This window comes from Garra rufa, chromosome 19 (assembly GCF_049309525.1).
Source record: "Garra rufa chromosome 19, GarRuf1.0, whole genome shotgun sequence".
In the NCBI taxonomy this organism is placed as follows: domain Eukaryota; kingdom Metazoa; phylum Chordata; class Actinopteri; order Cypriniformes; family Cyprinidae; genus Garra; species Garra rufa.
The window spans coordinates 35,902,531-35,914,082 of NC_133379.1; the positions used below are offsets into that span (position 1 = coordinate 35,902,531).

Consider the following 11,552-nt stretch of genomic DNA (forward strand, 5'->3'; position numbering starts at 1 on the left):
AGTACCACAACGGCCCCAGTGATTGAAACGAATCAAAACTTTATTGAAGAAACCGGTGTCAGTTTGAGTACAACGAATACTTTAAATAACATAAATAAAGAACGCTGGATAAAATTAGCGTTTGGAACAGAGAGACAAGTGAAACCAAACATAAAACGAGAACAAATATTCTAAAATATACTTCATATTTATATATTCATATTCTCCTGAACGTGAGAACCTCGTTTTCATTATATTTTCCAGTGGCTTCTATTATCTGCAATAGAACAAAACATTATTAGCATTATTATATCCACCAACGCTTATCAACCAGAAAGCATCTAAATAAGTTTATATGAACATCTATAAGCTAAGCCTCAAGTAAGTGTGAATAAAGTGAGAAGAGTAAGTGTATTTACCTGGTAAAACTGACCACAAACTGCAGTCTTCGTTGGACTTTTTTGCTTCCCTACATCAAGCACAATCAAAAACTAAACCATCAGGTAGGGTATTTATTCCATTACATGAATTAGGTGTATCAAATCAGTGTGTGTGCAAGTAAATGCATGAATTTTTAATACACTCTTTTCATGTACCTCTAGCTGCTTTTGAATAAGGCGGCGTCTGGTTTGGAATTTCAGTCTCCTCTCCTCTGTGTCCAGAGCGATATATGGACTCAACAACAACCCTGGATCTATAGAGGTGGACAAAGACCTGTAGCAAACAAAAGAAACAGATTTACACATTCATACACACTGTCAGTCTTTGCATCTGTGAGCCAAATAACCAAAGTGATTGCTGATATTATAAACACAAAACATGTTCTTTTTTTAAAATACATTTTTACGCATTTGGCAGACACATCTAAAACAATGTGTATTGTGTTTTATTAGAATGTGTTCACTGGGAATTTAGCTTTAGAAAAGCAACAAATTCAGTCATAAAGAAATTATGTTTTTTTCTCTCCATATAATGGACTTCTATGGTGCCCCCAAATTTGAACTTCCAAAATGCAGTTTAAATGCAGCTTCAAAGGGCTCTAAATGATCCCAGCTAAGGAAGAAGGTCTTATCTAGCAAAACGATCGGTTATTTTCTAAAAACATTTACAATTTATATACTTTTTAATCTCTACACAGAGTACACACAGAGCTAGACAAGACAAGCATTTGAGGTTAAAAAGTATATAAATTGTAAAAAAATCATCATTTTGCTAGATAAGACCCTTTTTTCCTCTGCTGTGATCGTTTAGAGCCCTTTGAAGCTGCATTTTGTAAGTTCAAACTCAGGGGCACCATAGAAAGAGAAATCCTGAAATGTTTTCCTCAAAAAACAATTTCCTTAGGACTGAAGAAAGACAGGCATGAACATCTTGAATGACAAGGGGGTGAGTACATTATCTGTAAATTTTTGTTCTGAAAGTGAACCCTTTTAAGTAAAACCAAAACATAAAAATAAACAGTAGAAACATGCAAGATATAGCATGCATCAACACCGTTTATATAGTCACTAACATAGTGGATACAACATTTATATGATAAAATAAATAATGCATTACATTACAGAGTAAATCCTCTAATCTTCTTTTGTGATGAAAAATCGACAGGTCATTCCTTGTGAAGAGAGTTTGAAAACAGAAGGACAGAACTATAAATAATAAAATATTTTGAATATTCGTCAGCCAGTTATGTGCAATGCACGGAAACACAGACTGGCATCGGCTTCAATTTAAACATCTGTGAGAAAGGAAGCTTATTTATATTAAGAGACAACACAGAGGAAGCTGTGTAAGATACTGAGAGGAATTCACACGTTCATGCATGTTTACACGCGCACGCACACACACACACACACACACACACACACACACACACACAGTAATAACCATAAAGCCTTGTGTCTCAAAGTCAATTTTTATTATACATCTTCAGAGATACAGTTTGAGTTTCGTTTCTCTGTGCAGAGCAGGGGACCAAAAAAATCCTTTTTTTTCTTTTTTGCAAAATATTTATGAAAACTGGCAATGCCCAGCATAGTCAGCATGAGTCTTTTACTTTCTTCTCTTCTATAAACAAAAATAAATAACATTCTTTTCACATAGGAAACACCTACATATAATAAGCAACAGAAACAGGAACTAAGAAACAGGTGCAGGAGGGGTGTGACTTGACAAATGCGATCTAATAAGTATGCAAATATGTGCAAAAATAGTAAGAAGACTGAATTTTGAGACATTTGCAGTCTGATATAAATCTTTGAATGTTGTCCAGTTGTACAAAAATAACCTGGTTATGACACAAATAAGTAAAACAATGTTAAAAAGAAACATTGTGGGGGGAAAAAATGCTTGTTGAGGGCGTTAGTGATTTAAAGATTAAAGAAAGCATATAGGATATGATAACTGCTACTGGTGTTTTTCTGTAAAATTTTAGTGCCAAGTAAATGGCTGTTTTTCATACACATTCTATGTACATATGTAAACACAACGGTCTCATTTATAAAACAAGCAGAACAAATTTCTCAGTAAATCGTTCATAAAACTATTCTTGCTTTGAATAGTACAATTTGATGGAAATTCACTCTGCTTGTGTTTGGCAAATGAGGCCCATCTTAGTCATTCACTGTTGCACTGAGGACATTTTCCTCATTTAGAAACCTCAAGTATTATTTTTATGGTGACTCAGACTGTCTTCTCAAAGGTCAAGGGTCTAAATGATGTTGAATCAATGTGAATGAGTAACGAATGAAAATACAATTTCGTTTTCATTGTCTTGGTCTTTACATTCTGCAATCCTTCATACGCTTTAAGACGCAATTTGCATGGTTGTAGAATTTTTTGCAGGAAAAAAAAGGGTAAATATATAAACAACTATTTAACATGTAAACTCACCAATGATATTGTCATCTTTTCATAAACCTTCGGTTTTTAATCGCAGTCTCAAATAAGAATTTCTCAAAAAGCAACATTTGCAAAGCAGGATTCATTCAGATATGCTGCAGCTGCTGCAGAGAAAATACAACACGAAAACAATAAAAAAAAGTTTAATCTCTCTTCATGACATCACGTCTGCTTTTAAATATATTTATAAATGTACAAACATACAAAAAAAGGATGTGGTACACTCAAAAAGTCCTATGTGACGTCCCTTGGAACCTAAATCATACAGTACAAAAAGACAGAAACATTGAAATGCAGGATGAGACGCTGCAGTCCGTCAGGCTAATGCTAAAATAAAACAACTAATGCTTAAAGCCGAAGAAAAATTTCGGCTGTATGGTTGGGAATCTTGCAAAATCGCAGATTTGGATTCATGGATCCACCCAAACTGATGACCAAACCACTCAATAATCTTTCTAATCAACAACAATTTGATGAAGTCTTTCATATCTCAGATGAAACAATGGGATAGATAAGTACTTGGTTTTGGCAACCATGTTCCCTCAACTAATATGTGTGTGTGTTTTGGAGAGAACAGGTAGGTACTCACTGATTTTGAGGCTGCTTCCTTCTGTCTTTTGTCTTCTGATCTTTCCTTTCCTCATCTGACTCTACATCTGTCTCATCGACACATTTCTCTTCCTCATCTTCCTGCTCTTTCTCTTCCTTGCTAACACTTCCTCCCTCCCTTTGTCTTTCTCCTAAACTTGCAGCGGACTCAGTCGCCTCAGTCTGGCTAACCTGCAGGTGGTTTGTCTTAGCTAAAGGCGTTGGGAAAGCAGTCTGGTCCCGTTGTAACTGGATTACACTGCTGACCTTGTAGGGCTGGCACAGGTGCATGGTGGATAAGTGTGGTCTATCTGAGAGGTTTCGGTCCCTTTTCAGGCGATTATGCGAGTAAAGTCCCTCTGTCCTCCCGCCAAGGGGCGCCGAGGTGGTGAGGTCACTAGAGGCGACAACAGGGGAACTAATCTGAGGTTTCGTGATAGGCGAGGGACAAAGAGAACTAATGACATCCTTCAAAGGTATCCTAGTGGCCGGTCTACTCTGGCGGCTAACGGAAAGGTCATTACCATCTGCCGAGGACAGTTCTTTGACGTCAGTCATACTGCTGTTAATGGGTCTCATCAGAAATAGGTTCTGGTGTTGATGACCCGATGACTGGGGCGAATCTGAGCTCATAGAGGGCGTAGTGAAGGGGTTGGGTTTGATGGCATGACTTGTCGGAGAATCCTTTCCTATCTGGGAGCTGCCGTTTTTTGGATCTCTTGGAGTCGAGATCTCAAATTTTTGACTTTCGGTCCTCCTAAAACCCATAATGCAAGAGCTACCAGGTGTCAAGACTGGTTCTTTGTTGAGTTCCGCAGGTGTGCCTACAGATTCTGCTTGTGTTTCTGTTTTGAAGAATCTTCCAGAGGTTGATGCTGAAGCAGAAACTGGAGTTTCGATGTGAATCTTTTGAAGTTCTGGTTTAACATCACACTCCGCAGGTGAGGTCAGGGAGTCTACAGACTCTTCCTCCTGTTTGATGTTTGCGGCGAGAGGTGTAGATTCCTTGGCTCTTTCAGCTAGAAATCTCCTGATCTCTTGCTCAATGCTATCATCGCTGTCTACCGAACTGTCGTCTTCTGGATGCAGACTGGAAGTAAGTACATCCACATCTTGGGGCTTGGGAACCCCACCATTCCCAGTCACCTTGTCGGCTTGTGCAGGACTCCTAGATTGTTTGATGTTCTGGTCTTCTGGTCTGCCTTTAACCGCTTTGCTTTTACGACCCTTGTTGTTTTTAGTCTGAACATTCAGTGTTTCTTTGCCACCTTTCAAGATGTCAGACTTGCTTGCAAGCTTGGAAGGTAGGATGCTCTTCTGGTCTGTAAAAGGCTTCTGTTTTTTCACAGCATCCAAAGGTGAAGCATCGGAAGGTCTGGTGCTTTTTCTTGCCTTCAGGTCCCTCACTTTCTTTTTGACCTTTTTCTTTGTTTTAAGCAAGTCTTTAATTGCGGCATCTAGATCCTCATCACTGTCCAAAGAGCTGCTTTTGTCACTGCTGTCATTTCTCTCAGAGCCAATCGCATTCTTTGGGCTGGACATACTGTAAGAGGAACCCTTGTCTTTGGGTAAACTACTATCTGTACCCTTCTGAAGTGGAGAGTTCTGCTTTCGGTTTTTCAAGGTGGTTGGACTACTTGAATGCAATGTCACAGTGGGAATTGTTGAGTCACTATGAATCAGAGGTGTCCCTGGAGGCTCCTCTTTAACATTCAAAGCCAAGTCACCATCTCTGGAAAGTTTGCTTTGTTCTTCTTTGAATTTGCGTTTTTTTGACAGGGATAGCCTGACGGCTTTGTTCATCTGGGTTTCCTTCATCTTCTTCTTTGGCTCTTTGCTCGCTGTGGGATCTCCTGAAGCTGGCAGAGGTGCACCTGCTGTTGTCGGAAGCTCTTTGTTCATTTTTGCTTTATGCTCCAAAAATTTCCTAATCTCTTGTTCAATTCCGTCCTCACTGTCGACTGAGCTTTCATCACTTTTATCCACAGATGTTGCAACAGTTGGGAACGTTGGAGTCTGGAGCAAATTCCTGTTAGCAATGCTCAAGCTGGACTCAAACACTTCAGGCATGACTGTTTTGGAGATGTCTAGAATGGCTTCAGCACACATCAGCTCAGCAGTGTTGACCTTTAAGCTGGAATGGATCTGATGTTCGGTGTGGGTTGGTTTTGGGTTTGAAGGGGGTGGTGTACACCCTTTGACTTTAGAGCCCTGGGATGTGCACTTGTTTAAAAAGTGGCTTACACCCAGTGGTGTAGGGAGATTAGACTTCTTGGTTGGTAACTTCTTCTTGCTCTTCTTGGACAGTGTTTTGAGTGGCTGAGTGCTCAGGCATTCAGGAGAAGCAATGGCTGGTTTGCTACGTTGCACAGGCACAAGTTGGGCAGGTTTGAGAGGACTTGTCTTTTTCTTCTGCTGGTGTTTTTCTTCCTGGAAGAGACGGATGGCTTCCTCTATACCTTCATCACTGCTCGAATCTGAGTCCTCCCTTTGTTGTGAAGATATCAGGGTGTCTTTTTCACCTTCCTGTTTTTCTTTTTTCTCTTGCTGGAATTTCTGAATTTCTTCTTCAATTCCATCGTCGCTGCTTGAATCAAGCCATTCCTCTTCCTCTTTAATGACGAGGCGAGGTGGAGATCTGTCCATTTCTGAAGATGAAGAAGATCCTTTCCTAGCTCTAGGTGGAGGAAGACTTTTTACAGGCGGAACTTTACTTGTGTCTGCTTTCTTAAAGGGATTTTCTTTGCTTAGCTTCTTCTTCTTGACTTTCTTTTTCAAGGGTTGCATCCCACTCAAGGCTCTCTGTATATGATTGCTAGCAGATAGCACCTTACCACTACTGGAATGTGAGAGATGTTTAGCAGCATCTGGGACAGTTGGTTCCCTCCGCTGAAGCTTGGGCGCTGGTGGCGAACTTGTCATTGGATCCCCTTTGCGCTTGTGGTCCACCTTTTCTTTCAAGTACTCCTGAATGGCCTCCTCAATGCCTCTGTCCACAGAATCATCACTGTCTGAATCGTCACCAGTATCAGACCTGGCGGTCTGTAGCTTAGTGTCCGCCCCCATTCGCCGGGATCTCACAGATGTGTCCACGAGTCGCAATTGACCCTTGTAGCCAGCTTCGTGGCTGGAATGAGCAGCCTTTTCGGTCTGCATGTTATCGCTCATGTCCGAAGACTGGGTGCTGTGGAGGCTCTCTATAATCATCTGGATCTTCTGTGGGATGGGGGTGCCGCTAACAGAGGCAAGATCGCTGTCTGAGGCACTGTCATTGAAAAAGAGAGGCAGGCTGCAGCTCTTATTGGACCTCCATTCCGAGTGAATAGCCACCACCGGAGGAACTGTCTTCAGGAACATTCTAAAAGGTCGGAATGGAAGGGATGTAGGTGCATGGGGAAGCTCCACCGGTGATCTTGTTTACATTCTAAAATGGAAAAAGAGAATCCTTAATTTTAGCAACAAATAAGTAACATGTAATTCTAAAACATAACATGACAACATAAGCAGAGTGTTTAGCAGAGTGGTCAGAATACAGTTGAGGTCAAAAGTTTACATACACTTGCAAAATGTTTATTATTTTACCAAAATAAGAGGGATCATACAAAATGCATGTTCTTTTTTTATTTACAATACATTTATATATAGTCCACAAAAGAAAATAATAGTTGAATTTAGTAAAATGATTCAGAAGTTTACATACACTTGATTCTTATCAAATTCTTGTTAACTATTTGTCCTGAACAGTTAAACTGTCTGCTGCTCTTCAGAAAAGTGCTTCAGGAATCAGGCCCCACAATTTCTTTGGTTTTTCAGCATTTTTGTGTATTTGAATCCTTTCCAATGATGGCTGTATGATTTTAAGATCCATCTTATCACACTGAGGACAAATGAGGGACTCATATGCAACTATTACAGAAGGTTCAAACTCACTGATGCTTCAGAAGGAAACACAATGCATTAAGGGAATTTGAAGATCAGGGTAAATTTTAATTATTTAGTCTTTTGGGAAACATGCAAGTATCTACTGTAGCTTCTGAAGGGCAGTACTAAATGGAAAAAAAATATGATATTTAGGCAAAATAAGAAAAATGTACACATCCCCATTCTGTTCAAAAGTTTACACCCCCAGCTCTTAATGCATCATGTTTCCTTTTGAAGCATCTGTGAGCATTTGAACCTTCTGTAATAGTTGCATATGAGCCCCTCAGTAGTCCTCAGCCTGAAAAGATGGATCTCAAAATCATACAGTCATTGTTGGAAAGGTTTCAAATACACAAAAATGCTGAGAAACCAAAGATTTATTTCAGGACAAACAAGGTACTCATAAAAAAAACAAAACATACACATACACAAATACACCGCTGTGGATCATTCAGGTAACAACATAGTATTAAGAACTAAGTGTATGTAAACTTTTGAATGGGGCCATTTTTATAAATTCAACTATTATTTTCTCTTTTGAACTATATATAAACATACTTTATGCGAAATATCTTGTTCAGGTCAGTACTGAATAAAAAAATAACATGCATTTTTTATGATCCCTTTTATTTTGGTAAAATAATTAACATTTTGCAGATTCTGCAAGGTGTGTAAACTTTTGACCTTAACCGTATCACATTTAAACTGATGTTTAATGTTTAATTTTTCAAAAACATTTATGATAGGCAAGACCAGCAGTAGGAGAGTAGTAAGTCACTTTAACCACATAGAAATTATCTACAGGGATGAAATCAGTCATATAACAATTTCCTTCACATCAGTAATGGTTTAAAATTTTATTGCAATCAGGTTAATGAATGTTAACTAACAGAACATGCATCGTCAGCAGATTCTGTGAATTTCATTAACAGTCTGTTCATGTTTTTTTAACTGGCAAACATTTTGGGGGAAAATTATATAAAAGACTGAACATTACTGATATTAAAGCAAACAGATGTTACCACATTCCCCAGTCTCCTCTATAACAGGCAGCGCTGTCACAAAAATTTACAGAGCCTGGTACAAAATTTATTGTTGGGCTTCCCAACCTCCAAGGCAAATGAGTAGACACACGACTGAAATATGGGTCATTGCTGGGTCACAGACAGCAGAGACAAAACGTAGCTAAATTCAGTTAGTTTTTTTGATTGCACTGTTTTTTTTTTTTAGTTATTTATTAGAAAGGCTACTAATACAATATTTAGGCCAGTGTTTATTTGCAAACTGGGATTTCACAATTCAGTCATAATAGTGCTTAGAGCTCTGCCACGTTTACAAGTATTGGATTGCAATTACACAGGCAAAAATATAAACCTCCCTAAAACTTCTTTGAGATTTGGAAAAAGCCAAAGTACCATCATCATTAGGCAAGGAGGATCTGTGGGGGATATTTAACTTTATTGGCCATTCAGAAACAACCCAGGTCTATTAAATACGTGACCCTGGACCACATAAGTCTTGAGTAGTACGGGTATATTTGTAGCAATATATATTATAATATCGGGTATATTATATTTGATTAATAATATGCATTGCTAAGAACTTCAAAGGCAGTTATCTCAATATTTTGACAGTTTGCACATCCAGATTCAAAATGTTCAAAAAGTTGTATCTCAGCCAAATATCCTATTCTAACAAACCATACATCAATTGAAAGCGTATTTATTCAGCTTTGATCAACTTATAAATATTTGCAAGTCAGAACAGGTGTTTCAGTGACATCTAATGAGAATGAGAAATTTCAACCCTTCACTATTCACTATGAACATACAATAACCAAACCTAACTTGTATATTTGAAAATTGATACATTTTATATGTTGTTGTAACGTTAAATAAGACACTTTCTGGAAAAGGGCTGTTTTGACACCATTACATTACAAAAGACAAGTTCCAGTCCCAAACTAAAGACCCCAATGAGTCGGTTCTTTTTTAGTGAATCAAAACAAAAAGTACGACAGGTGTAATCCCATTCTCGAACGAATGATTCTTGTAAACCGGTTCGTTTTACTAAATAAAAACATCTCGTGCGAGTCCTGAACAAACGACTCTTCTAACCAGATTCTTTTTACTGAATCAACTGCGACCACAGTGGTATGAACTTCGAACGAATGACTCTTATGAACCGATTCTTTTAGTGAATCATTTTTGATTCAGAGCGTTTGCTGAATGAATCCGACTCACTGAACTGTACATTATTACTTTCTTTACTTTACTTTCTAATTAGCCCAGAACTGACAGTGTGTTAGGCTATGTTGTATTTAAGGTTAGCGTATTTACAGATTAGTTGTTTATATGACAAGGTGTGAAATTTAAAAGTTTTGATTCAGTGGCGTTTTATATAAATGACTAAATAAAAATATATACATTAATTTGTATCTAATATATAATTAGAACCAATTATTGGATAAGATTTTACTTATACACCAGCTAAAAATCCGTGTAAACATGTATTTGTGCTTTGTTACGTTTGCTGAATGATATTATCACCGGAGGAGAATGAATATGAACAAGAATTGCATTCATTTAAAATATTTCTTCGCCTATAAGTACTAAACGAATCATTCATTGAACGGTTAATGAATCAGAATCGTTAAGAGGAATCAGAATAGCTATATTATATCGATTCCTATTGCTAATTTTAAGGGTGCATAGGCTACATGCATCTATACCCGAGCGGTGCTGTAGCCGAGGCCCCTCCGCCGCCTTCACCCGCTTCATCTCCTCAGACAATAAAGTCCCGTAAGTTATGACAAAATAACTCCCTCTACTATGATGCCACAATGAAACTCCCGCCAAATGGATACATTGTATCTCGTCTGCACTTCATTGCGAGAAAGTTGTAGCGTTTTTTGTGCTTTTGCAACCCGTCGTCAGAGCTCCGTCTCACCGGCGCACCGGGCTGTCCCTGCGCGCAGCTCGCGGCTCTGCCTGCACTCGCGACCGGGGAGCGGAGCTAAGAGACACCGTAGAGGAACCAGCGTCTTCCGCCTGCCGGCCACGGTGTCTCCGGCCGTGTTTACACTCGGTTAGAGTCAAAGGAGGGTCTGTTAAGACAAAGTTCGGAAGTCGTGGGTTTAAATGTGACATTTAACACAACACCCCTCTAATGTAGCAAAGAAAGGGAAGGAAGAAAGGTAAAGTTCGCCTTGAGATGTAACCGCTGAGACGCTTGCGGGGCCTCTTCCACTTCTCGCCGGTTCATTTTTGCAAAACCCTCTCTTTGTATTGTCTCTCTCTAACGAAAAAAACATCACAGAAGTAACAACCCGCTGCATGCATGTGACAGATAACGGGATGAGGCTCACCTTACGACTGATGAACAGCTGTTGCGTTTATCTTCCAGTGTAACAGATCCAGCTTTTGTAATTCTTAACACATTTTTTGGAGTGTCCACATACGGGAGCGGGCGCGCGCAGCCGTCTCGTGCACCCCTTCTGCCTTCCGACTTACCTTCAGAAATCACTTAAAGATACAGTACTGCAGAATGGACTGGAATTGTGGTGTGAAATTAATGATGGAGTCTAAAAGGTATTGTGGTTTATTCTTAGTTGAGTTTGATTGAATGGTCATGAAAAACAAGCCAACAAGTGTCCAGTATACATGGGAAAAGCATTTTTACATCAAGTTGTTGAGAGAATGACCACAGTTTGTAGATGTGGAACCTGTGAATGTTTGCTTTCTCCACAAGATTTAAAAAAGGATATTGTGATTTTTTTTTTTTTTTGTCTCACAATTCAGACTTTCTGCCTATTAAATTAAATTCAGAATATGAACTGGCTATTGCTAGAAAAAAAGTCTGAATTATGAGATAAAAAGTACACTGTAAAAAGTTTTCACCAGTTTCAACTTAAAAACTTAAGTTTTGCAGCTGCCTTAAAATGTTAAGTTAAATCAACTTAAGTCATTTAAACTCACAAGTTAAATCAACTAATTTTGATTGTAATAAGTTAAAATGACTTGTAGTTTTAAGCTGATTTAACTTAAAAACTTAAGGCAGCTGCTGAACTTAGGTTTTTAAGTTGAATCTTGTGAAAACTTTTTACAGTGTAGGATTTTTTTATGTTGTGGTGGAAGCAAAAATGAGATATAAACTCTAAACAAATA

The 11,552-nt window shown here is 38.6% G+C and overlaps 1 protein-coding gene across 1 annotated transcript; it reads right to left on the reverse strand.

The window, feature by feature from the left end:
- Nucleotides 1–394: 394 nt before the first annotated feature.
- Nucleotides 395–10,871, reverse strand: LOC141292635 (uncharacterized). Its single transcript, XM_073824669.1, has 4 exons — nt 10,754–10,871; nt 3,467–6,889; nt 576–693; nt 395–448 (listed from the first exon to the last, which is right to left on the reverse strand). The coding sequence occupies exons 2-4, from the start codon at nt 6,820–6,822 to the stop codon at nt 395–397; spliced, it is 3,528 nt and encodes a 1,175-aa protein (XP_073680770.1). The 5' UTR covers nt 6,823–6,889; nt 10,754–10,871.
- Nucleotides 10,872–11,552: the final 681 nt, after the last annotated feature.